Source organism: Corapipo altera, unplaced genomic scaffold (assembly GCF_003945725.1).
Source record: "Corapipo altera isolate COAL_440 unplaced genomic scaffold, ASM394572v1 64, whole genome shotgun sequence".
In the NCBI taxonomy this organism is placed as follows: domain Eukaryota; kingdom Metazoa; phylum Chordata; class Aves; order Passeriformes; family Pipridae; genus Corapipo; species Corapipo altera.
Window position 1 is genome coordinate 9,318,220 of NW_020884893.1, and position 27,732 is coordinate 9,345,951.

General features: G+C 41.6%; 1 protein-coding gene across 7 annotated transcripts in view; it reads right to left on the reverse strand.

Moving 5' to 3' along the window:
• Window positions 1-457: 457 nt before the first annotated feature.
• The window catches only part of RTEL1 (regulator of telomere elongation helicase 1), a 45,290-nt gene continuing 18,015 nt past the window's right edge, over window positions 458-27,732 (reverse strand). For 2 of the 7 annotated variants that reach the window (XM_027646114.1, XM_027646113.1), the window contains exons 19-36: window positions 26,265-26,305; window positions 25,713-25,798; window positions 24,813-24,890; window positions 24,018-24,095; window positions 22,663-22,806; window positions 21,776-21,891; window positions 20,690-20,813; window positions 19,372-19,525; window positions 17,648-17,802; window positions 14,811-14,906; window positions 13,492-13,702; window positions 12,112-12,249; window positions 11,322-11,441; window positions 9,247-9,489; window positions 7,714-7,887; window positions 6,746-6,931; window positions 6,138-6,241; window positions 458-1,850 (exon numbers count right to left, since the gene is read on the reverse strand). In XM_027646114.1, the coding sequence (XP_027501915.1) occupies window positions 1,776-1,850; window positions 6,138-6,241; window positions 6,746-6,931; window positions 7,714-7,887; window positions 9,247-9,489; window positions 11,322-11,441; window positions 12,112-12,249; window positions 13,492-13,702; window positions 14,811-14,906; window positions 17,648-17,802; window positions 19,372-19,525; window positions 20,690-20,813; window positions 21,776-21,891; window positions 22,663-22,806; window positions 24,018-24,095; window positions 24,813-24,890; window positions 25,713-25,798; window positions 26,265-26,305 (2,323 nt within the window). In that variant the 3' untranslated portion in view covers window positions 458-1,775. The remainder of the gene's footprint in view (window positions 1,851-6,137; window positions 6,242-6,745; window positions 6,932-7,713; window positions 7,888-9,246; window positions 9,490-11,321; window positions 11,442-12,111; window positions 12,250-13,491; window positions 13,703-14,810; window positions 14,907-17,647; window positions 17,803-19,371; window positions 19,526-20,689; window positions 20,814-21,775; window positions 21,892-22,662; window positions 22,807-24,017; window positions 24,096-24,812; window positions 24,891-25,712; window positions 25,799-26,264; window positions 26,306-27,732) is intronic. The other 5 variants (XM_027646117.1, XM_027646116.1, XM_027646115.1 and 2 more) reach the window with 5 other exon arrangements.

Genomic DNA, 27,732 nt, shown 5'->3' on the forward strand with positions numbered 1-27,732 from the left:
AGTGTCATAATATTTGTCCCAGCCAATCCCACGCATCTTTTTAAGTGTTTCCTTTAGTCTTGCTGGATCTGGCAGCATTTTTGGAGCCCATAGCAGGTAATTTCCACCAGCAAAACTGACCAAAACTACGTGGCACTGCCCTTGAAGATGCTCAGAGCTCATGGCTGTGCTATGGTTTCCCTCCAGTGGCACGAGCAGTCAGCTGCAGCTTTCCTGGGAGAGACCTTCAGAGCAAACCAGGCACTGAACTATCCACCAATAAATGACATTTCACCACTCACTGCTCCCAGCCTCACCCTTTCCCCTGCTCGTCCTGGCCAGGGGAACACATCCAGAATTAAAAATGGGCATTGAAAAGGAGTGACAGGGACCTGCTTGGGAGCAGCTGAGGGACTTTGCCCCAGTCAGAAAACCCGGATCACCCCAAAAAGGCAAAACATGAGCCTGATCTGCTGCTCCTGGGAGCATCTTTTATTTATTTAAAAAAATCCCTTCAACAATGCAGGAGTTGCTTTACTTGTTACAAAAGCAAAGGAGAACTAAGGATGATGAAAAGCACTCGGCACAACTTGAGAAGGTTCAACACCTTGACCAACAAATAAAATTAGGCACATTTCAGGTATGGAGTTGCTTTGGTGACACCAGTTTTGAATTCTATAACCAGGGAAATAAGAACCTCTGTTAAAATTCAACTCGGTTTTCAGTTTTATCAATTATTAACAATAAAATTTTATTACGATAAAATTTTCTAAATTCCATTGATGTGAAAATCACCAACAGGGTGATTTTAACCTTTCTACATGTTCCTACCAGGACCATTGAGACCCAATACCCAGTATTTTTTATATCTGGTCATTTCTTTAAAACTTTTTTTTTTTTTAATAAAACCAAACCCAAATAAGACAACGGTTTTATGTACCATCTCATTTACAGCACCTATGTTAGATTTAAAATTGATAAAATTTTCCAGGTTAACCACTTATACCCACTACTCACAGAGAGTGGAAGTATTAAGGAATTTTTTTAAACCCATATAATATGATATATTTTTAAGTTTTAGATTGATTAGTTCCTTTTTCTTCTTGGAAAACCAACATCAGATAACACAGACACATGGAAACAGCAGCACTGAGCAGAGAATAAAGGCTCCTTAGAAGCACATTTCAAAAAATCCCAGCACAATGGAAGATGGAATAAGGCTCTGGGGTGCACAGATGAGAGGGAGCTTCTGCTTACCATCCACCACTAGAATATTTCTGTAAAAAATGATCCTTTCAGTATCTTTTGCTATTGGAGACAGTGGCTGCTGCCAAATACCAAACAGTGATTGTGAATCACCTCTTCCAGGAACACCGGTGTGGTATGGATGGGTAGTCTGGCCTCCTCAGCCAGCTCAGTTTCACTGTAACAGCGTTCCTGGGGTTTTCCCAGGGTCTGGTATTACTTGAAGGGCACGTAAACGACAGATGCCCCTAAGGATATAAAATTTCAGCCTAAGAGTGGCCACAGGAGAATTCACAGGTTAAAACAAGTAAAAAGTTAACCTTCCTAGTTCCAACAGAAGATAATGTCCTGCTTTGTTTCCTGCAGCGAGACCTTTCAGACTCGATCCCCTCCGCAGGCAAATGACACGTGTTGGTGCATCGTAATCCAGAGGAAAGGACCAAAGGGATTTACAGGAACCTCCATTCTGCTTCTGCTCAGTGGCAGAGCTGGAGCACAGCCACCACCTTCTGCTGGGCACAGGGGGCTTGTTGCCCTTCCTGTGGGTGGGATTATGACCATAAGAAAACCTGGATTAATCGCTTCCTCTTCACATCACTGCAGCACTCTGGGCACTTCTTCACCACCTGTAGAAAGCAATGAACAAAACACGTGGATAATGTGTTTCTTATGGAGGAAACACCTTAAATGGAGGGAATTTTTTTGTGGGCAGACAGTGATGGGACAAGGGGCAGTGGTTTTAAATGGAAAGAGGGCAAGGTTAGATTAGACTTTACAGAGAAATTCTACCCTCTGAGGGTGGTGAGGCCCTGGCACAGGTTGCCCAGAGAAGCTGTGGCTGCCCCATCCCTGGAAGTGTCCAAGGCCAGGTTGGATGGGGCTTGGAGCAACCAGGGATAGTGGAAGGTGTTCCTGTCCATGGCAGAGGGTTGGAACGAGATGAGCTTTTAGGTCCCTTCCAAGCCAAACCATTCTAGGATTCCATGAATAGATTCCATTCTATCACATTTTGTCCAACATGAATCACAAGCCACACTACTCATGGGTCAGTCTCCCAAATATCCTATCTGCCACTTGCATCCTCAGTGTTCCCACACAGTTACTTTGTGTTATTTTGCCAGTAACAAAAAGAAGAGAAAAAAGCCTCCCAGCAAAGTGGCACCAAACTTTCCAGCAGTTGTCTCAGGTTAATTTACAGCTATGACACATCTGGACGACTAAAATACAGGAACAAGGAAATGCAGAGCTGCAAGAGCTGCTGTGAAGTACAGCTGTACTTTTGAGTAAAGTCCCCTCAAGTGGCTCATGAGTTCCCTGAATCCCTGCTTCCTCCTGCACTGATGGGAATGAAGAGTGTCCTGGACATACCCGAACATGGGTGGCACACGTGGTCATGATCAAGAGCTTTGCAGGGGAACCAAGCACATTTATTTCTTCATAGCACCCCACACCTTTCTCAGCAGGAGACACGAGGGCGTGTGAGGCACCATTTCTCCACTCAGGTTTCAGTTTGCTTCTTCCCTAATCTTCAATTTTAAAGTCATTTGACCTGCACGTGAATCCCAACTGCTCTTTTCGTAGCTTGCAAATTACCGGTAAAACTAAAATGCTCTGCTTACTTCAAAGGGGAGACAGTAAAAAAAAAAAAAAATTTAAAAAATTATTTTCTGGGAGAAGACTGCCACCTCAGGAGGCTAAAATGATGGTCACCTACATCAGTGGCACTGCACAAGCTTCCCTGCAGTGTGCAAGTTCATAATTAAAATCACAGAATGGTTTGGGTTGGAAGGGACCTTAAAGCCCATCTCGTTCCAACCCTCTGCCATGGGCAAGGACATCTTCCACTATCCCAGGTTGCTCCAAGTCCTGTCCAACCTGGCTTTGAACACTTCCAGGGATGGGGCAGCCACAGCTTCTCTGGGAAACCTGTGCCAGGGCCTCCCCCCAGGGAAGAATTTCTTCCTAATATCCAATCTAACCCTGCCCTCTGTCAGTGTGAAGTCATTGCAAGAAAGGGTGCAGTCTGCAAGGTAGGCTCTAGCAGTAGGATTTTGGTTCTAAAAACATGAATTTAAATACCATAAATGGATGGGGAGAGGAAAACTCACTTTACCTCCCAGCAGACAGTGATTTGCCAAAGACAATTTTAAGTGTAAAATATAACTGTGAAATCTGGTATTATTGGCCTATATTGCAGATAGTCTAAATGAGAATAACTCATTCTCTCTGGAAGAACTGCTTGAATAAATGACACATTTAAACACTGGAAAGCAGCAACAGCCCTCTGGAGAAAAAGCTACACCCCAAAGCAGCATGTCCTGGCCCAGTTTCTGCAAAGTTTCCCCAGCACAGTGAATCACCCAACATGCTCCAGCACTAATCCCCCTAATACCCCTGCAGCTGCAGGGAATTCTGACTGCTCCTCCAAAAGCTTCTAAAAGCTTCCAAAACCATTCACTGCCTCTCCCCACCAGTATTTCGCTACAACAACAAATTGGAAAAGATCACAATTTGCAAACCCTGCATTGTGAATGAGGCTGTTAGTCACTTCCTCGGGGGACAATCCGCACCAAGGGACTTTTGAGCTGAAAAAACAGTGAGTAAGTTGTTAGCAAAGCAAAAAGGAGCTTTAAACACAGCCCAGTCAGAGCTGACAAAGCCTAATGCCATCTGATGAGAGCTCAGAGCTCAGACGTGGTTGCTCATTTCCTGCTGGTAAAGGTAACTCTGTCCCAAACGCATCCCTGTCACGGATGGAGCCGATTGCCTGTTTGACCTCCCAAAGAATGGATGTGTTAGGAGGTGGCTCCTCTGGGACTGGTTTCAGAGAAACACAGAATAGTCTTCCTGTTTGCAATCCTGTGCTCTCCCAGGAGGCTGTGCTTCCTTCTCAGCTCCATGACCAGCAGAAAACAGTTCTGACTCAGCATTGGGAGAACCATTTCTGCATCAGTCCAAGTAATATCCTAATCTTCAACAGTTTAGATAATAGGGAGAATTTCTGTGTGGAAAGGGTTGGAAAGCACTGGAACAGGCTGCCCAGGGAAGTGATGGGGTCACCATCCCTGGCAATGTTCAAAAGTCACGTGGATGTGGCACCTCAGGACATGGTTCAATGGTGAACACAGTGATGGTGGTGGTTGAACTTGATCTCAAGGTCTCTTCCAACATTAACCATTCCATGACCCTCTTATTTGACTTTTCATTAGTCAAATGACACTTGAATCACATCATGAGCCACTTAAGACTCCTCTACACAGACAGCACTCATCACCAAAAGGTATGTCATAAGTAAGATTACTCAGGTAAGTGGCAAAGATTGAAATCATTAATAATAAATTACCCACAGGGAATGATTCGTTTCCTCAAACATGATTTTGCACTGGATATCTGGACAGAAGAGAAGGAACACTTCCAGTTGGAAGGGATCTACAGTGATCCCCTAGTCCAACTGCCTGACCACTGCAGGGTCCAACAGAAGTTAAACCATAAAGGGCACTGGGGAAATGACCACCTCTCTAGGGAGCTTCTTCCAGTGTTTGATCACCCTCTTGGTAAAGAATGTTTCCTAATATCCAGCCTGAATCTCCCTGATAGAGCTTTGAACCATTCCCATGCATCCTGAGCAAGTTGTCATTTATCTATGAGCTATGAAAACACCCATTCACTTGAGGATTAAGAAGAAATCCAGACCTCAAAATGACCAATTTCAAGATGAAAAACACAGAAGAGGGTGGTACAATTGCTCAATATACAATAGTTCTAATCCTGTGGATCCTTAAACTGATGAAACAACAACTACAAGTTCCATCTTACTGGTAAAAGGAATGAGTTTTTCGTCAGATATTTATAAGGTCAAAATTAATGGGCTGAGACAACATAACTACACTGTGGGATGCTAAAATGCTAAAAATAACTCCCTAGGGATCTCAATCTGTCCTTAATCAACTCAAATCTCAAGCAGCAGAGAATATAAACACACACACTAGTAAAATTCTTGTTGTGACTTTGTTGGGGTCCTTTCTGCAGCAGAGGATTCTGCCTGTCAGATATTCACCCCATTACACTTTGGCAAAAATGGAAAAATTAAACATTCATCAGCAGGGCCTATTGAATGTTCAGCAACCCCTCAGCTCTTGTAGCAGACTTCCAAATCCAGACTATTAACCCCTGGCTGCCACGTCAAATGTTGAGTAAGATGCTCCCAAACACATGCACCATGGGACCAGCTACATTCTCTTGCCCAAAGAATTTCAACCACCAACTTACTCAGATGGGAAAACCAACAGACAGGATGACACAGGAGACACTTGAGCGGGAATGGAGAATCACAGACTCATGGAATCATTTGCCTGGGAAAGACCCTTTAAGATCATCACGTCCAATGCCTGACCCAGCGTTGCCAAAGCCACCATTAAACCACGTCCTTTGGTGCCACGTCGCCACATCTTGAATCCCCTCAGGGATGGTGAGTCAACCACTTCCCTGGGAAGCCTGTTCCTGATTTCCCTCATCTCATGATAGTGCTTTACAGTAGGATTTTGATGGGGAAAATGGTGAAAATAATTCAGAAAAAAAAATTAAAATAACGGTTAACACATGAAAAAACTGACACTTTTTTTTCAAGCTGACTCCACAGCTTGTCGCCTTTGTAGTTTTAGACAGGAAAACACGTGGAGGCAGCTCAGAAAGATGCAAATGTGTAAAATCCCCAGCTTAAAGCAGAGGTCTGCTTCCAATCACATTGTAAAACACGGAAAATAATGAAACAGGTGATAAATCTTCCATTGGGATTTGGGTGTTCTTTCTGTAAACAGCAAAATTCTGTTTCTAGGCTTGTTCACATGGTTCTCATGAAAAGCACAAAATTCTCCAGTAGTTTCAGGAAAAATCAGACCAGTAAACAAGAGAACCTTTAAGAACTGCTCCCAGCATGTTTTGCAGCAAGTGAAGTCACATAATGGACATTTAAAGGGCACATCATCCTCAGATTTGCAGTTAGAGCAGTAGAATCTTCCTAGAACAGAGAGGAGGATGGGGAGAGGGGGAAAAAGAAAGAGGAAATGACTAAATTCCAGTAATCACCTGTGAAATTCTTATGCATCCACATCTCCAGTGCAGTCCAGAAAACAAGGACCATAACCACCTTAACAGTGCAATACCTGGCCCTGTTACGTAATTTCTCTCACAAGACGTCACTCAGTCTCCCGGTGCTTCAGATCCCACTTAGAAACTCAGATTACATCCTTCCTTTACCAGGAAGTTGTAGAGAAAAAATTCTGTAAATTCCTGGGAAACTATTGCACCACTGTGATAAAGACAACAAAGCACTTTGAGAGCACGTGGAAGGTGCACAGAGTACAAACGCTGCTCAGCAAACCACGCTGAACCACGTTGCACTTGAGCAAATACAGGCATGAACCACTCATCTCACAGGCCATCAGCGTAATTCTCATTTCTATAACTTATCTTTATTCCCAAGTATTGGAGAAAGGCATCCTCAGACCTCAGCTATACCTACCACACTCTGGTTCCATCTCCAGGGGAAAGATGGGCACGACTCCAGAGTCTGTGGGTGCTCTCACGTTACCGGTTCCTTCGGATATTTCAGTCTTTGGCAGCCCAAGTTCACTTTTCTGGCTAAAGCAAAACGAGGAAATCTTACTCTGAATTTTCCCTGGCATGTCAGTCTTAGAAGTGGAAGCATCTGAGGATAAAAAGAAAACCAGCACACAAACTTATGTCATGCAGAACACAACACACAGACTCTGCAGAACACAACCAGCAGTAAATTCAGCTAAGTTGTCATTGTGTGAGAAAGAAATTTGAATAACTACTTTTTTGCCATTTTAGTTCTGCGGAAATTCTTCCTAGACAGAAGGAAGAATTTCAGCTCCCACCCCACTTAGATGCAAAAATTCTGCCTTCACCCTTAATACACTTCACAGTCTAAAGATGGCAAAACTGTAACTAATTTCTTCATTGTTTCCTTGCACTTCCTCATCTCAGGTTACCTTTTATCTTACACCTGTTTGGGTGGGGTATTTTTAACCCAGTTTAGACACAACCAATGTATTTGATCCTCCTTTACATGCCTTGGGCACAGAGGCTCCAGTGCATGAGATGGACTTTTCACAGGGGCGTGGAGTGATAGGACAAGGGAAATGGCCTTAAACTAAAAGTGGCCAGGATTAGATTGGGTATTAGGAAGAAATTCTTCCCTGTGAGGGTGGGGAGGCCCTGGTACAGGTTGCCCAGAGAAGCTGTGCCTGCTCCATTCCTGGAAGTGTTCAAGGTGAGGTTGGATGGGACTTGGAGCAACCTGGTCTAGTGGAAGCTGTCCCTGCCCATGGCAGGGGTTGGAATGAGGTGAGATATGAGCTTTAAGGTCTCTTCCAACCCAAACCATTCGGTGATTCTAAGGCTGTTGAGCACTATCCATCATTAACAAATAAGATTCTAAACTTCAGGCAATTGTTCATTACCAACCTTGTACGTGGCTGTTTCCTTTCGTGCACCAGCTCTCCAAGCTCAGGGGTTTCCCTCCGCTTTGCACTGGCTGCTGCAGTTGCTTCTTCCCCTCACCACAGACCATTCCAGTCAAACTCTCACACATCTCTTTGAACTGCTCTTTGTGGTGAGGACGCACAAACATGTAAAACCCTGGCCAAAGGAAAGCACAGTCAAATGCATATGAAAATCAACATTCAACCATGGAACACTCCTTTCTTTGGAGTGGAGAAATTCTTCGGAAGCTGAACAATATCAGCCGTATTCCCCAGAGTATCTTCAGCTTGGTGCAACACTTGATTTTTTTTTTTGTGGTCTTTATGATTATGGGGTTTTCCTTGCCAGAAGGCAGATGAGTACTCAGTATGGAGAACAACCCCACTTACCTTGAAATTCTTCTGCTCTCTACAACCCAGCACTTCAACCTGACACAGTACCCGGAAAGACTCTCAGAAAGGAAATTTCTTGCTACTGTTTGGTTGACAAGGATTCACAACACATACACACAAATTCTGTAAACCTCCAGTTTTGATTTATTGCCAAGCACAGACAATTCTATCACAAAGTCCTCTGAGGTCAAAATATTTGCTCAGTAAGACAAGTGCTCAAGGGGACGTTATGACTCAGTACCCCACAACTCATTTCCCTCCCACTCTTCACTGTGCCAAGGCTCATCCAACTAGTTAATGCACCAGAAAAAAGATATTTTCTGACAATTTGCAGACTATGATATCTATTCAAGGTCAATTAATACTTACTGTTACTTCCTAAAGACAACAAAACAAAACTCCATCAGCATTTCCTAGCATACACCAAATGTGTAATTTCCTGCAGAGGAGTTCACCCCAGAGACATGGGAGAAGGTGGAACTGAGGTGTCACATCACACAAGCCCCCTTCTTCTTCTTCTTCTTAAAACAATGAAGTCCAATTTCAAATTTTGAAAACCTGCAGCTTCCTAAATCCTCCCATCACTAAACCCATGAAAGGAAAATAAAACAAACCACTTCAGAGAAAATAAAAGTATGACACAGATCCGTAACTATTTCCAGGTAAAGGTCTGTAAAAGAATAATGACCCCAAAGTGTGATTGCTTACCCCAAAACCTGGAAGTGACCTAAGAGCTTAGCACCAGTATAGCAATCACTTTGGCCATGAGAACAAAACTGAGTCAGTTCAATAGTCAGCACTGTTCTTCCTAAAGAGGTAGTAATTGAGGAGAAAAAATGGTCACAAAAGCACCTGACTGAAGTTAGCAGAGCTGAAGGTTGGGACTGGAATTACTGAGGTCTTGTCAAACGTTTTTAATGGACAATTTCTAACTGAACAGACAGAAACAACATTCTATAACCTTGACATTTTTTGCTCTCTGAATGACGTACATTGAACGCATCTTTCCTGCTGCTCCATTTATCCGGATTGCTACACCAAAAGATGAGATCTCACACGAGATGACAGCACCAACATCTTTCCAGCTAAATAAAAGTGATTAAAAAACCCCCCCATCCCTTACTTTGTAGGAGGTGAAAGTCCTGTGGCCTCTCCGTGGTGAGGGCTGCGATCACCGATATCATCGCGTCATAATTATCCGTCTTCTTGTAAGCCAGCAACGCTTCGTAGAACTGGCTGTAAGTGCTTTTGTCCAAAGCCCTTTGCACATCCCTGAGATAGGCAGTCCTGAGGGCCTGGTGATGGTCTTTCCTGGAGCCTGCAGGCCTTTCAGCCTCTTTCCTTGGAGCTCGACTGGCATTCTGCCCTGAGAGACAAAGAACACGTGAGAAGAGCCCAAAGAGGAACAAACGGATCACTCCATCATATTGACTTCTCATTTCATTTACAGGGGGTTTCTGGACTACTTCAAAGTGGTAAAGCCAACCCCACCTGCCCAGCCACACACTTCCCTCCAGCACGGCCTTGGCAGAGCCAGACCTGCTCCTGGAAATGGCAATGGAGCAAAATAATTCTGGGGATCACTTTTAGCATTTTCTAGAGTTCTTTGATATTTTCAAATGGAGAAATGTGTCAGAAGGTCGCTAAGGAATGAGCAAAAGGTGACACAGAAGACTGTGCATGGAGGTCAGCAATAAATCAGGCTCTGTGCTCCACTGAGGGAGTAAAAGCATCTTAAACAGATGGGTCAGCCAACTCTGCTGGCCTGACATATGGGCAATTTTAAAGGACAGATTACTCACCCCCTGACAATATAAGGAGAAAAGGTGGGGTAGAGTGTTTTCCAACAGGAAAACATAATGTCAAAAAGACTATCTAATCTGAAATAACACTCAAGAGAGCACAAGAGCAATGCAGGAGGACAGCAGAAGGTAGGAGCAGCTTGGAACATCCTGCTGAACTCCAAGTGGACTTTGTTCAAAATCTCAATCTTTAATTTCTGATATGTTTCAGAGGAAGTTCTGGTTTGCATATTACAGGCATGCAAATATGGATGAAGGATATGGTAAGAAACCGATTTAATTAACCTGCCTTATCTTTTGGCATTTAGATCTTTAAAAGTTCTTTAGAGAAGGATAAAGATATTTAAGTTTCAAAACATGGGCTTCATTCAATTTCCTGAAAAGGAAAAAACCTGGGTGTGAATTTTATGATCAGTATCCTAGAGCTTTCTGACACTTTCATAGGAGTGTTTTCTACTTAAGAAGTGAGCAACAGAAACAACATATCCATTTATTGCTATTATTTTCTTAATTAATTTTAGTGGAAACAAGTTTCTGTGAAACCACTCTAATGGTTTCAGGACAAAATAATTACCAAATATTCTGTTTTATTCAAATATTCTTAAAATATTTGAATATTCTTAAAATACAAAACAAAAGGGAAAACGAATCAAAAGAACAACATGGCTTCACACAAGAAAAGCTTTTAAAGCCTTCCAGGAAACTGGGGGTTTTATTGTTGTTTTTTTAAAGAAGGGATTAACCTTTGACTATTCTTTACCCTTCAAAGAAAGACTTCAAAGTTGTCCAATGATCCTACTCATTTCCTTGTGAGAAATACAAAAAATTCCCAGCTCTTCTCAGGAAGACCCGTAATCAAATAATAACTGAGCCTTTGAGTTCAAAGATAAATAATGGGCAAGAGTGAGTTTAGAGGGATGCACACAAAGATTACGTTTGCTACTCTCTGTTTCTGCAGAAAAAACAGACTGTCCACAGGAGGAATGCACACATTACACCCAGAACAAAACAGAAACGGTTTCGTCTTCATACCTGGATTCAGACTGACGTAATCTAAAGCTACATCACTTAACTGGCTCTTTTTCACAGACCCTGGACAAACAGGAAGCCCAGCAGACTTGTGCTCAACTCACCCTTTTCCCAGCTCAGTCTCTCAGTGCAAAAGTCTGGCTTCAGCTGGTTTCTTTCATACCCACCTTGATTTAATTTATTGGCTTTTGTGCTTTGTTTTGTGCAATCCCTGCTGAACATTCTGAATTACCACCACTTCTACCTACAGGGAGTGAGCCACTGTGCTGGGTGAGCACAAAGAACATTGGTTCCCACTAGGAGAACTGAGAGTCAGTGGGGAAATGAGGCATAACAGGTCTTGCCTTGGGTTAAACATGAAGGGTACCTGCACTGTTCAGTCCTGTTGCCAAGTGGAATCCTCCCTGGTTCAGGTGGAGCCCAGGGTTCAGCTGAGTACGTGAGGCCTTGGAGAATGCACTTTTCCGCTGACTCTGTTTTCCTTCTGCTAAATAAAACCAGTCCATTAACAGTGAATTTAGGGAAGAATGAACAAAGAAAGGTGCATTTCATAGTATGTCATCCTATGCTGAAAACACCTGAACAACCCAGAGAAGCTGTGGCTGCCCTATCACTGCAAGTGTTCAAGGCCAGGTTGGACAGGGCTTGGAGCAAACTGGTCTAGTGGAAGGTGTCCCTTCCCATGGCTGGGGGGTGGATCTGCATGAGCTTTAAGGTCTCTTCCAACCCAAACCCTTCTGGGACTCCACACAGAGGTACTTCTCTGATGATGAGCCAACACCCTGCTTTTTTTAGAACTTTATTGCTCCACGGTTTCAAAGATTTCACAAGCTTTGTGAGGACACTATCACTGCCTATTCACAATTCTGGTGGGACTACGTGGGCAGCAAAGAAGACAAACAAGGTTTTTAAATCCCCAGACTAGATTAACGATTTAAATAGTTTGGTAAAATCACCTTTTGAAATAAATTGGCATCATTACTAACTCTGCAGTAACTAATGCTCAGGGGAAGGCAAGATGATCATGAAGAGCAGAGACTTAGCTCAGCACTGATTAAATTAAATTGCCTTCCATCCTTGCATTTCTGTATTAGACACATCTTGCTCTAAGATTGGGTAATATCCTTCAAACAATACAACTGAAACCAGCTCCTCACCTGCTCTCTTGGCCAGGATCTTCCTCTCCTCCTGCAGGAGGCTGTGCTCAGGTTTGTAGCCACAGCCCACTCCAGTCAGGCTGCAGCAAGCTTCATCAAACTGCTTTTTATGCTGAGGTCGAACAAACTGGTAAAATTCTTTCATTAGAGAGAGGGAAGAAGGGGGAAAAAAAGAAAAAAAAGAAGAAGAAAAAAATAATCAATCCACAAATGCTACAGAAACCTACAACAGCAGGACTTCAAAGTTAGGCAATAAGAAGATAAAAAGGTGCAGCTAAATTAATTAAAATCTAAATGTCCTTATCTAATATTTATACAATAAGCACACTTATAAGTTACAGAAAGATCAGCTACCACGCAAATATTGAGCAAAATTATTATCAGTAGGTAAAAGCTGTCATTTTTTCACTGTAAATATGAAGGAACACCTCCCAGTGAAACAGGACATGATGTGACTCAAACCATGAGGTCCAAGTATCTTCGAGGCTGATACTTTAAATAACTGATAGATTGTTAATTTACACCTCACGTTACTTACTTACTACAGAGCGTTTGCCAACCAGAAGCCTAAACATCAAATCAGCTTTAGGTTTCAGGTGCCTGACACTCTTGAAAACTAGACTCAGACCTTGATTTGATTATCAAATATTTTCTTATCTATATAGATCATCAGCAAATTGGGAAACCAGTTGTGGTTACTATTAGCACTGAGTGCTCATACTGAGCTTCCCATTCCTTAACTTTAGACTTTACCTCACACATTTTACAAGATGCATAACTAAGCCTTCATTATTTCAGAAGATGAAAAAAGTCAGAGAAAAACCTGCCCATTTCTTCACAAGCTGAGAGAGAAATGAGAAGTCACACAGAAAACACTGTTAAACTAGAAGAAATGTTGATGGGAGTTCAGTTCCTGTCAGAGCAGTTGTTAAAAGTCAGGAGAATACCAGCTAATCCAGTAACTATCCATGTTTGCCCAGACCCTTTGCTTTATACTTACCATTATCTAAATAGAAAATTTCTCTAGATATTCTACTTATTTACTGCTTTAACACTGAATCCTTATGAATGCATGTATCCAACTCACCCAGCCACACTCTTGAACTTATAAATCACAGGGAATAAGCCAAACTACTTTTAGACAAAGTCTCAAATAACACAAACTTCCACGGAATGTGAATTTCTTCAAGTCAAGATGCAAGCTAACATTGATAATTACACTGAGAAGATTTTCTGTGTGGTCTGGGGAGATAAAGTGATGAATGTTCAGGATGACCATCCTGACTGATTTGTACTTCAAATCTAAAATATCACCGAAATACCCAAGTTTACTTAAAAGACAAAAATACACCAGGGGTACACAAAATACACCAAATGTACCTCGTAACAAGACATGATTTTTCTCATCCTCTACGAAGAGGGAGCTCATTTCGGATAACATGGCATGGAAGTCATCTGTCTTCTTGTACTGCTGCAGAGCCTTAGAGAAGAGCTCATAGTTCTGCTGGCTCAGGGTCTCCTTCACTGTGCTGATGTACGACGTGGCTCGGGCCTTCTTTGGCTCTGGCAGCTCAGCTTTCCTAAGGGCCTGCTGGGAGGGCAGGAAGGAATTTCAGTACAGAATGATTTCAGTTACTTTCACGGGAATTCAGGTAGAAACAGTATGTTTACAATTCAATCATGGAATCACAGAATCATCAGGGTCAGAAAAGATCTCTAAGATCATCAAGTCCAACGTCCACCCAGCATCACCACCACGTTCACCACAAAACTATGAATGCTTTCACCTAACAGGTTGTAGTTTTGGTAGTCACCCCTGTATCCGTGTATTATTCACCTTCTCTGCTTCATGGAAATATTCCTAGAGAAGGCAGCCAATAATCATTGCACAATTATATTCTTAGGAGATGGGTTGATAAAATGATATTTACTCCAAGCCTGGAGGCTGAGCTGACTCATCATGACATCAGACACCAACAAACTGCAAACACAACCTTCTGCATGAACCTGTTCTCTTCCTTCTCCCCCTTCTCCTGGATATTATCGGCTTCAGGATCAGTTTTGTTTGCCAGGTGACTGACAGACTGACAGACAGGCAACATCCAGTTAGGACAGCACCTTGGACAACTACTGGTGCACAGTCACCCAGGGAATTTTCCTGAATTTATAGTAACTCTTAAGCAATTAGCTGCCTAATGAGTTAACTGAGTTTGGAGACAGGGCAAAACTACAATGCACAACTGCGAAGTTAACACAAAATGATGACCCACCTCAGGATGGGGTTGGATGTGATCCCTTACCCAAAACGGGTCAGTTAAACCATTTGAGGCTCTACCAGCAGCTGGACCAGCTGATCATTGTAGGTCCCTCCCAGCTGAAGTATTCCATTGTACTCAAAAAGGTGAAACCACCCACCACACCTGGTCACTGGGAGAAGTTGTTCACAAAGCATTCAATGCCAGAAAACAACTCTTTTCACCTATTAGCTCTACTGGGACCTGTGCTTGATTTGGTCTGTGATGTCTGGATTTGGGAAAGATCATGAAATAGATTTCAGATGTGCACTGTTAAGTATTTACAATTTGGAGAAAAAACATGCTTGTTTTGGTATCAGTCATCTGTCTGCCTGGAAATTTCCATTTCAAATTAAAGCAATCTACAGGATCAAAGGGATGGCACCGACACAGGGAAACACATACTGTATTGCTGACCAGCTTTATTTTCTTCCTTCCTCCTTTCTGCTCATCTGTTAACTTCTTCTCATACTGAAGGGAAAGTGTAGACAGACGATGTGCCTGTGAAGACAAAAAGACAATAAGAAACATACAAAAAAAATGCTTTTCAAAGCTATTGTCTCTTTAATTGAGATATTTCCAGCAGTAAAGCTTGTTAACTCAGTTTGAGACACCATTCAACAAAGTGAAACAAGTCAAACTAAATTATTGCAACAGAGTATGGGCACATATCTGTTTCCAGAAGGTAATAATTTACAGGACAAGTCAAAAAGAGAGATCAAACAGAGGAAATTAAAGACAAAGCTGGTCTTGATTCCTGATCAAGCAAAACTGGACTCACAGCAGAACACTCCAGGGCAGTCTGGGAGTGTACACAGACCTGTGTGTAACCAATGGCTCAGATACCCTTCACTTTCCTGCCTGGAAATCCTTTTTTTGTGAAGAAAACCTGTATTAGGCTTTTGGAATACTGAGAAGGGAAGCCTAAGCAGTGTTGTAGAAAATATCAGGCAGGTAGGATGAGACAGTAGCAGAAACACTTGTGGGTGAACAAGCTCTTCAGCAGCTCCCATTCCCAGTAACAAAGAATGGCTCTCAAGAAAGAGGATTGGAATTGCTTAAAAGCAGAGGCTCCAATATTAGATCAGTATCAACCACCTTAAACACAATCACTCAAGGAACAGAAGAAGCTGCAGGACAGCCCCATACTGCCAGCTGGTCTCTACACACCTGCTGAGAAAGCAGGAATGTGGAATGAGTTACTTCTTTGCTCTCGCCCAATAAAAATTTCATGGCAAGTATGTGACTATCAGTTCATTTAAGTTCACTTGTGAGAGGAACCAGTGAAACATAAGAGCATCTCTAAATTCCACTGTGACTTCCAAACATGGCTATTCAGATCACAAAGCTTCAGAGCCAAATTAAACTAACTGCAGCTAAACACCATCACTAAAATAAACAACTCCTTTGGCCAATAATTTCAGATGAGTCAATTTGTGGAGTTCTGTTGCTGTACCCAGAAATACAACCTTCAGTACACTCTTAATACTGCAAGGACACCTAATTCCAGACAAACCCGACCACAGTTTAAGTGCACATTTAAATATATTTTATTTAAGCATCATGAAAGGGAATGAAGAATCGGAATATAAGCAGCAAGTCAAATATTTATGATACACGCAGTAAGTCAGAAAAATGATCAAAACCATCTTTTACTCCTGTGTTATGTAAAAGCACCACCTTGAACAGCAGGATCCAGCAGAAATAAGGCTTCCAAGACAAGTTTCCATGAGACATATCTCACAAGGAAATCTGATTATGGGGAACAGCCAAGTCATTATTTACATGGATTGAGAGACTATTTATTGCATTTTGATTTTTTGAGATGACAAAGATTTTTATTCTTTTTCACTGCAGGCAAATTCTTTCAGAATGACAGCAGCTAAATTTCCATTTTTTAGGGAACAAGGATGCAGTATCACCTTGATAAAAGAAAAAATGATAACACAGATACCATGCTGGACAGTGAAGAAATACAGGAAATCACACCAACCCCATCCTCAGTCCAAATCCAGCGCTAAGTAAATCAACTCCAGGTTGGACTCAGAGTGAAAGCTGGCTCCCTCAGAGGCCCTGCATGTCTCAGGGCTACACTCAGGTCACCAATTTAGGAGCAGCACAGGATGACCCCAGAGTTCTGCACAAGCCTCAGAGAAGCAGTAATGCCAAACAGAGGAAGAGGACACCAGCTGAGGGACTGCCAAGCCCCCAGGTCTATCAGCTCCAGGAAACGCTGAGCTCTGCCAAAAGCAGTGCAGCTGTGTTAGGAAAGCACTGTAGCTGAGTTACCAACTCCCTGGAAATGTGCCAGGCTTTCCAAAGAATAAGTAGTGGTGTCTGTGCCATGGCGGCTCATGGGTGGTGGAGCCCATTTCCCACTTGGCTGCACACAAGTTAAATATTTGCTATCCTTGGTTCATTCCTTCTGTTCTGTACACATCTCCATCTCCCTTAGGCCTCCTCAAATATTCCTCAGATACTCCTACACCTCCACATTTTCCTGCAGGCATTCTTCCCCTAAGCAAACTGCTTGGGTATGCTGCAATAGGCATTCTTGGAGTCCACGTGCTAGTCTGCAAGCCAGCACCAAAATACTCCTCTGATGGCAGCCAGGTAAGGGAGCCACCCCTCCAACAACTGCAAACAGGGATTTTGGGAAAGGAGGAATACAGCCTAACCACTGATGCATTAAAAATACCAATCTAAGAGGAAAGAAAACGAACAGCACAGAAGCAGCTTTGTTGATCTTAATGCAATAGTGGATTCTTGATTTAGATAAAATATTCCACAAGTCTGCAATATTCATTCTCTGAGGCAAATCAAAGATTTTAATCTCAAAGAGCAATTTCTAATTCATAAACCCTCCCCCACCCTTTTTTTAATTCAATATCTGGCCTCACACAAAGAGCTGACACAGATTCCACCCAAGACAAACTGTATTTAACAACCTCTCCTCTGAGAGCTCTTTGCTTCCCAGAGAGCGTGGTTAACTTCCAGGAATCCACCCGGTCAGCAGCCTTGGAGCACAGTACAAGCACCTACCTGTTGATCATCTACTTGAACGTGGCAAGGAAACCCTTTGATTAAATTAATTATGAGAACTTGCAGTTACCAGTGCTGATTACGGTGAGTTTTTTGAAAGAGGGTTGAGCTGGAACTCTTAGTGCTAAGCTAAACCCATTTTGCTTTAAAGCCTGTGATTTTTACTTATAAACAAGTATTCTGCACACCATTGCCACTACCTTTTCCTCTCCTGGCAAGTCAGGTTCCTCTTCTGCATCTTCACTGCTCTTCTCACTGCGCTCCAGGGCATCCAAGAGCCCAACACACCGTCTTCTGGGCGAGACAAATTCTTGTTCATATTCCACACACAGGCTGGGTGTTCCCTCTCCATTTACTGGCACCAACAGCATAACACAGACGACAAATTAACATTCCACATTGTATCTCTTGCATTTTCTTTGACTGAGTGATACCTCCCAGTCTTGCGAAGCAATCCACAAAGACGTGTCGGTGGATTAAATAATCTTCCACATCTTGCAAACTTGCATTTTATCACTTCATAAGAAGACTGCTTTGATAAATCATGCCCAAAATTGCTCAAGCATTTGTTACCACAACCTGGTAGATTGCTTTCAAACTTTCCCTGAAGTGATGGTCTTATTTAACCTCAAAATAGCTTAGGATGAATGGGTAAAAGTCTTACTGCTTTAATTACTTCAGCTTTGTGGATTTCCCCAAAACTGGGTTTCTAAGACATTTTGGTATGAAACACGATTTATTATTTTTAAAGAGAACAAGTTTTTTTAAAGCCTACAGTTCTCACAGTATCAGTACCTGTAAGACACTGTCACCAAGGTTGCAAGAATACATATTTCCACTAATCACAATCCAGGTATATTTGGTTTTAAATATAAGGATTTAGAGCTGCAAGTAGGGTTAAATTAGTATCACTTTGATACTTCTATAAGTCATTCTCTTAAAAAATGGATTTCCACTACTTTGTGAAATTACTTCAACAGCCAGTTACTAAGAAAAGTCACCATTTTGAGAAGAACGGGAGCATATTGTGATATAAATTGAAAAGTCAGTACAAAAAACTCTAGACAAAACTATGATTACAGGCGAGTTCGACGTTCCAGTTGATGCAAAGCAACTGAAAATTCCTTTCAAAACAGGAATGTGGGACCTCCAGTCCCACATTCCAGCCCATCCTTTGAGCTGGATCTACCAGTCAAGGGGATGGAAGGTAAATTGCTTCAGCAAAGCTCATCTGCTCACTCTGCAGTTGCACTAGAGATGGACTCAAATCAAAGGAAGGAGCAAAACTGCACAGCTGGGAATTGACGGGGGGGAAAAAAGTGGCAGCCAAAGTGATCCCTTTCAACAACAACCAGCAGTCAACACTGGCTTAAATTTAATGTCAAGTCACCCTCACACTTGCTCATAACTGGTTTGAAACCAGAGCTTTAAACACAAGTGCATTGTTCTGTTCCAAACCAGCAAGCAATCTAGAGTGCTGAAATATCTGACATGAGAAATGCTTTATCCTGCAGCATTAGCTAACCACAAAATTTAAAACACTGTTTTGTTCCAATGTCCTTTTTTTTTGTTTTCTTAGCCAGATTACTGAGTAAGAGTCGTTTATACAACAAGATGGAAGAAGAGCATATTGAAGTCAGTGTCAGTAAGAAACTTCTAGTTCTCATTTTCAAAACTACCTGTGATATTACACCAAATTCCTGTTCTGTGGGGTACTTTTTCAGGCCCCATCTGCCTCTTTGCTCTAATTACAACTGCTTTCCTCCATTTTCTATTGCCTAACTATGTCCCTTCTGATCAGATGTTTCCATCAGTCTTTGAACTCTCCTTGCGTTCTTTCCCATTTCATTTTCTAGTCTCTTGATCCCCCTTTTCTTGGTTCAGCTCAAAACAAAAAGATGTATCTGCGAGGACACAAACCTACCTTTCCTTTTCCTCTTCAAACTGGGGACATGGTCATCCAAGATTTTTGCTTTTTTGACGGAAGGGATCTGCTCAGATGAAGTAGATGGTGCTGAACTGCTGTCACTTAGGGAACCAGTGTGGCCAGGAGGGCACTGGGGCAGGGGTGGGGGCATCTGCAAGCAGTTTGCAAAGTGTTACAACAGGCAAAAGCCATTTTTCTACTCCGCTCCCTTTGCAACCAAAAATCTCAGCAACAATCCAAAGACATCTCCTTTTCCCCAAATAACCCTTGATAGCATGATTGTTAAACACTCTGGATTTATGGGCTTTTGAAGGAAAGGATCAAACACCTGGGAAGTGACACAGATGAAGTGCAGTAAGCAGGCTCAGCACTAAGTGAGCTGGTACCAGAAAAAGGATCATGACCTTCTAAAGAACAACCACTTCCTAATGCAGCTTCTTCTGGCAAAGCACATCAGACTGGGGTTCTCATTTACCACAAAACTCTCACTGATGATAAGAAAAGATCAAGTCATTCAGTATCACCCATCTGTAACTTATTTGTCTGAACAACTTGTATTTGCCTAAAGTGTCTTCCAGGAACTCATCCAAGTCTGTATGTGAAATTTTAAGTGTTTATTTTAATCTTAACCTCCGTTTTGGGAACAAAGAATTCTCCATTCTGGCTTCCAGCCTGTTTCTTTCTGTAACTTCCTCCAGTCAATTAGGAAGTCTTTTTACAATATTACTTTTTGCATCAAGGAACTATTACAGACAATATTAGCTTCTCAATGCTAAGAGAGAAGCTGTATCAGTAAAGATGACCCAGTGATGAACTGCAATAACAACTGATAGTTTGTCTTACTCTTTATACCAGCCAGCTTCAATTTAAATGTGAGGGTATGACCAATTCTTCCACACACATGCCTTCTCCCTGAGGTGAAAAGCTTTTGGATGCCAACATCGGTTCCAGGATTTGCATAACACTCAATAGAGGCCATGTTTATTCAGGAGGAACTGGAAGAGGAAGTTATTTTTGTGATCTAACCTAATGAGTTGCCCAGCATAACAACAACATCCTGTCCCAGCTCACCCTTGGAGAAAGATGAGGCATATCTTCTTTCCTGTAAATCTTCCAATGCTTAGAAGTGACAAGTGATTCTGTGTTAAGTCCTGTGAGGAGTGACAAGCTGGACTCAATGATTATTATGGGTCCCTTCCAATCTGACATCATCTCTGATTCTCCCACATTTCTGACCTGGCTTAGGATTCCCAGTCTCCAACACTATTCAGGAAATCTGCTGTGTGTTTTGTGATTTTTTTTTATAGACACTTACAATTTCTTGAGCAACGCGGAAGAAGAGGGAGACACTTTTGACTGCGTGGCCAAAGTTGTCATAAACACTCACGTAAGGACGGACCCACGAGGGCAGTTTGCCTCTTACATCACCAGCTGTGAACCTGTGTACGATTGGAAAACAAGAGAATTATTTTCCAGGTTGGGTTGAATTAAATAAACAAACTCTAGATCGGTCTAAAGGGAAAAGGGAGGGGTAGCAAGACAACTGAAGTTTGAAACAGTGCAGTATATATAATGGGGTGATGTCTTCACTCAAGAGAAAAGGGCTTTGTTGATACCACATACCAGGCAATCAGGCAATTCCTATCATTTGTCCATAAAATCTGTAACTGGGCAACATGAACAGTAGTACTGAACCCAGACTGTCCCCAGTCAAGCCTCAGCATTGATGCCTATCAAACTCTTATTACCTATAATATACCTATTATATTAATTAACATTTTATGAAAGGATATTAATGCAGTATAATATTACTATAGTATACTGATAAACACAGAATTGTTTCTCTAATATAATCTGTCCTCATTCCCATCCTCCACAAAACAATGCAGTGCTGGTGACTGCCTTCTCAAGTGAAAGATGGAGAAAATGCAAAACCATAAACTATTACCACATAATGTCCAGAGGTATTAGGAACATGAATTCAACAAACTGGTTCCTTTTCCATTAATACCATTAATCTCCTTCTGCAGTTCCAAGACTGCATAATTTGGGAGCAGAAGATAACAATCTGGTTACTTTCTTAAAGTGGTGCAATATTTATATAAATTGCTGTGTTAAATAATTCAGTTATTATGAACTGTAGCTTTCTCCAGACATTAACATCAGTACATTTATATACAAAGTACCCATGCTGGGATATAAAGCTGTTGATGTTGCTGACACCACATATCCCTGGAAGTGTCCAAGGCCAGCCTGGATGGGCCTTGGAGCAACTTGGTCTAATGGAAGGTGTCCCTGCCCACGGCAGCAGGTCGGAACGAGATGAGCTTTAAGATCCCTTCCAACCCAAACCATTCTGGGATTCTGTGGTGTTTGCTTACATCCTAGAGCCCAGGTTTACCTGTGGTCACACAGGAAGATGGCACCATAGTCCTGGCGGTGCCTGATGACCCGGCCGATCGCCTGGTTGACAGCCCGGGACGCCTGCTGACTGTACCACTCACGCCCAGACAGGTACTGCAACAGGTGGGAGGAAGAATTCATATTATTTACCAGGTAAAATGTTTTCCCCATGCTGTACAGTCATTATTTTTTTCTAAAGATATTAAAAAAAAAAAAAAAAAGAAAAAAGAGGCATTCGACAAGAGGTATTGACAAATCTCGAAGAGCCAAAGAAAACCAAATACAGGTTGACTCAAATATCACACCTGAATTACAGAGCACAGAAAACTCCAGTAGCAATGTCCAGCTTGAGGGGCTATTTCATATAAGGTGCACTGACAGCCTTGGCAGTACAACAGGTTCACCATATTATTTAAGAATGACTGTGCTGCAGAACAAACTAAATTATAATGCCATTCATTTTTGTGCCTAAAGTAATAATAAGCCAAACCCAAACCAAACCACAAAAACCCCAACACACACTACCACACCCCCTAACCCACAATCCCCAAACTAGCCAGCACAGGCAATTCTTCCTGCTCATGCTTTCTCTGGATGAAATAAATCCCTCAGAGAGAGAGATGGGTAACACACACACAAAGATTTTTGACTTAAACTTTACTACACCCTTTTTTTGAGCCTATATTTGTTTGAGAATGTGCCACTGGAGACAGAATTTGAAAACAAGGTGACTACATTTGTGACAAACTCCAAAGGTTGTCTGGCTTTTTGATATCCGTGCTTCCATAGGGCTGGGAGAAAAAATCCAAACCCCACTGGGACCAGAGGGAAAAACAATAACACAAACCTGCAAACAGCCACCAGGGAAAAGCTGCCCAGTCTTACCTGTGCACCTGCACCACTTCTCTTCATTTCATCCAGAAACTGCATCTTCAAAATGACTCTGGGCTCCATACGAGGGGGAAATGGAAGCCCAGTAATGATGACTCCTCGTCCATTTATATCTGCAAAGTCCAAGCCTTCACTGGCCTGAAGAGACAGAATTTTCCATTATCAACAGGGTTTGAAGTGACATTTCAGAGCAATTCAGCAGTTGTTGGCCTTTTTTCTCCATTCAATTAATTCTCTGGCCAAGTGCAGTTTATGAATACATTATGAATAGCTTCAACTACATTTTTTGCTTTTATTACCAAGACTTTAAACTTGGTTTTTTCTTCCAGCAGACCCTGACAAAGCATAGCTCAGCCAACACTGTTAATGCCTGTCTTATTCCCAGATAAGCACTACAGCTGTATTGAGAACATCTTAAATGTCAGTCAACACCTATGTTTAAACCATCCATACCCTGACTTGTTAACAAGACATGGTAAGAACACAACAAACCTTCTCCGACAGTAAAAATGAACAGAATCATTCCAAAGCAATAACAGAAACCTGCCAGAAATCTGCTCAGAATTCAGACTATAGTGCCATGTCCACCAGCTGTGCTGCTGACATCCCATCAAGTATTTGTCACTCACGTGCCCTGTACATGCTCACTGTGCTGGCAAATCACTTAACAAAATCAGAGAATCAAACAGACTGAAAAATAATTAGAGGAGAAAAAAAGTTGGTTTGTTTTGCAGCTGAATCAGTTCTCCAATCTCAGCTATGAGACTGGAGAGAGCTATGTCTTTTCTTCACTGATCCAAAAACCTCTTTGGAGACTGGGATCAAAGGTTCAAAACAAGTTGGGACTTCTCTTGCTACACAGTAAGCAGCAGCAAAAAGGCTCTAAGAGTAATTTCTGATTTTGCAAATGTTTCTACTGATAAACATAAGTCAATTTATCAGCACTGGAAAACGTAAAGGAAAGGCCATCAAATGTGTCCAGAGAACATGAAGATAATGTGTTTTGAAGCTAAGGAATACTTTTGGGTTTCAGCAGTGCTGTTCTAACATGTTTAATTACAATTCTCCAAAACAATTCTCATCTAATGTGTTAAGTTTTTGGTGACCAGCCAACATGAAATATAAGTATGATGCTCATCCATTTTAAAGAAATCAAATATGTGTCCCTTTAATAGTAACAGCAATGAGGCAGATATAAACGTGACCTAATTTTGGAAAAGCTTCAGGGCACTTGGTTTTATCCCCACATATAATTACAGTCAAATAACAGAAATGGATTGAAATCCAGAGTGATGTTTTCTTCTGTCAACTCTATAATCTTATCTCAGATGAAAGAAATTCCCAGTTACCTTCCCCCTACACACTGCCAAAAATGCAGCTCCATTGGACTTAGGACAGACGACTTTATCATAGTAGGCATCAATCACCTAAAATATAAACAAGTTTAAGTACGAGCAGGAAGGTTATTATCCTGTACTAACTAAATTTGACTTGTACACTATTATCTCAAACGTGATTAATCTGGCTTAGTACAATTGTGTTTGCTTTCAACTAATTGCAAATGTGAGGAGCCATTTTCTCAGCAAAACCTTTACACCACTGTGAAATCTAGAACACATCTGGGTAAGCATGAAAGATTAACATCAGACACTTCTGATAAGGAGGTAAAACATGGACTGTCTTGTGTTTCTGCAGATCCTTAAGTAAAATTGGCAAACCAGGAAAGCAACTCACAGATATTATTTACTCTAAGAAGCAAACAGAAGGGCTGTAAATAAACAGATGACACTGCACAATTCTTCAACACTGAAAGCATGATGAGCTGGGAGGAAAAGTCCTGCAGAACATTAACAAATGCTGACTACTCAAGTGACAGCTTTCTAGCAGCTCGATTACTCAGCACATGTGTATTTTAGCTGCTGTTACATCACCGGATTTAAATGAAGACTGTACCCTGCACAACCAGCCAAGAGAGGACAAGAAGGATGCACAGAAGAATTACACTTCAAAGAAGCCCTCAGAGTTTTAATTTCATCCTAGGATAAAAATTTGGGTGTTTCACACCTAAACACATCTTAGAGGAGGTATTTAAACATAAATACAGTTTCTGAAGATGATAGAGGTATGTAATGCAAATAATCAACCTCTGAAAAGCTTCCTTTGTTCCTGGGTTCCACAAACATTGGCTTCACTTCTTCTATTCTTTTAGCAAAATCATGCTCCTGTTAAACAGACAAGGAACAGATCAGAAATGTCACGTCAAAGTGAGCACATACCAGAAGTGCCCACAAGAACAGAAACGCTCAGAAGTGGTCACTGCTTCCCCACCACAGCCTGTTCCTCTCTTGCCAAACACAGCAAGAGATGGAAGCAGAAACAAGCAATCCCAACAGCACCAACAGTGATTCCTTGTAGTTGGGGCACCTCAGATATCAGGCAGGTGGGAGAGTTCCAACATTCATCTCCCAGATCCCACAGCATGACAACTCTGCCCCTGCATCCACTTTCAAGAAGGAGCATTTAACTGTTCTAGCAAGTCTTAGCAAGGACACTCAAGTTATGGGCATAGAATCCACAAAAGTTACAGCTGCAATGGTTACAATTAAAAGTGAAATGCTCATATTGGGATTTCCCCCCCCCCCCCAAGGGTTGAAACACTCAGAACAATTCTAATTTGGGAGGTTTAATAAAGAGAAGTCTGGTGAAATTAAATTAAGTGTGAGGTCAGATGAGATTATATACTAAGATTCTTTTGGGTTTGGTTTCTACACCACTGCACTCCAGCATACTGTGATCAAAATAAAAGAATTTTATAACTTTATAACCAGATTTTATAACTCACTTATTAGCAAAGAATTTTTCATACAATCCCAAAATGGCTTGGGTTGGAAGAATTTTTAAGATCATCTCAAGTTCCAACCCCCTGCCATGAGCATGGAACCTTCCACTAGAAGGTTTTTAATTACCACGGTTAAATAGTATAACTACAAACTGTCCAGTGTGTGTAACCAAACCACCTAATAAAGGCAGAGCAATAAACATACTCTCCAGTATTCCAGGCTCTTATCCATGACAGGATACGATGGGAAGAACACCAACAGCCCATGTGGTACAACTCGCACAATGTTACCTGCAATGAGAGAAACAAGTGTGTAGCTGAGGACTTTTTCATCCTGGGATGGAGAACCCAGACTGCAGAGGAAAAGCAACAGAAACAAGACAAGAAATTGCACTGATTTCATGTGATCCTTAATTGCTCTACAAATGGCCCTTGGCTGCATCACCTCTAATTTTCTAGTTTCTGTCACCTTCTGACTGTGTTTAGGAATCACATTTTTGACCCAAACACAAACTCCTGACAATAAAAATTTATTCTTGACTTGGAAACATTAAGCCAGGGACCCAAACTCATTTTTGTGTGCTATCACAGCAGCCAGCTGCCTGACCAAACAGAAGTACACAAAACCAAACAGCATTCAGGTCTGCACTGTGATTTTTTACCTTCGTCTTATTGCACCTTCTTTAGTATTGCTCTTTTTAGATTTCTAAAAACTGTGGTCATCAACTCATTTCTGAAATCCACACACTCCACTTACCAATTGTTTTTCCCAAAGAAGACAAATAATCCTCTGAAAACCTACAAAGAAGAAAAATCAAGTAACATCACTGTAGTTCCTTTTCTATGTTTTTCATACACATCTAAATATCATAATCATCTAAAACCTAAAACAGCATATCCAGACTCCCAATTGCTCTCCTTCCTGTGGCAGGTACCCATATCAAGGACAAAAATTAGTAATACCTTGACTAAACTTTACTAATACTATGAAATATTCCTATTACTAAGCACAGAAGATCATCTAAACTTCAATACTTTCAAAATGCACAAATAGAAATGGGAAGCCATATGAGTTTTATGATTAATACTAACATCATAAAAGTGAGAGTTATGCCAGAGAAGTCTACAATGCTGCCAAGCCTGCTAATGTTAAAACTATTTAAAATAATTATTGATCAACTAGGTGTGGTTGCTACAGGGCAAAAAGGGTGAATTTGGTTACTGTGGTTATTATTTACTCATATAAATCCCTTCAGCTTCAACTGAAAAGCTCTGCTCTCCAGTGAGCCATATTTATGTTCTTCCAGCCCTGACTGAAAACTCACCTGTTCTCTCATGTCTTTAGGTTTCTTTTGCTGCCCTGTAGTTCTGTGTACTGCTTTCCCAGAAAAATTATACATGCAGGGAAAAAACCTAACATAGATATTTTTATAGACCTACAAACACCAGTATCACCATACAGATGTTGCCAAAACACAGTGAACTCAGTGAATTCCCTTCTTCCAAAAAAAGCCTTGTTCTAGCCCTTGGGCAGGGGTGGAATCCTCAACCTTCCCTCTTTAAAAGACAATACCTTCAACAAAAATAAACTGAAATGGCACATTAAACTTCTGAAGATGACAAATGCAGCCTGAGGTTTTTTCAGACTACAGTTTCTCTGTAAAGATCCATTACAGATGCTGAGTCCCCTTCCAGTTCTGTGAAACATCTGGCCTTCTCTGCCAGCAGCAGAAGCACTGTGTGCTCTGAACAGCACAAAGACAGAGGCAAAATGATGGAAGACAAGAGAAAAGCAAGAAAAACTATGAAGAAAAGCTTGACAAACATTTGGATATGTTTTCCTTAAGAAGGCAACACAGAGCTGAAAGAGAGACTGGTTATGGTGAGAAGCTTTAAACATAAAAACAGTTGTGGCAAACATGTTTCAGTCAATTAAGTCTTCAGCTAAGAAATTTAGGATGGGGTTCCATGTCTGTGAGGGTGACTGCTCTGTAAGAGACAGGGTTGTGGGTGGAGGTCCAAGCTGAGGTTGACCAGAGCCATTAAGGACTATCAGTGCCTCGACATCTGACCCATTCCAGACCCAAAGTTCTAAATTCTAAATTTTCAACAGTAGCAGTTAAAGGGTGTTGTTATTCAGCACAGTGTTTATCCAAGGAAAGCACTACAGAGACCCCCTTACTTCACTAGCATCCTCCTGTAAGCAGAACCTGAAATGCTGGAAC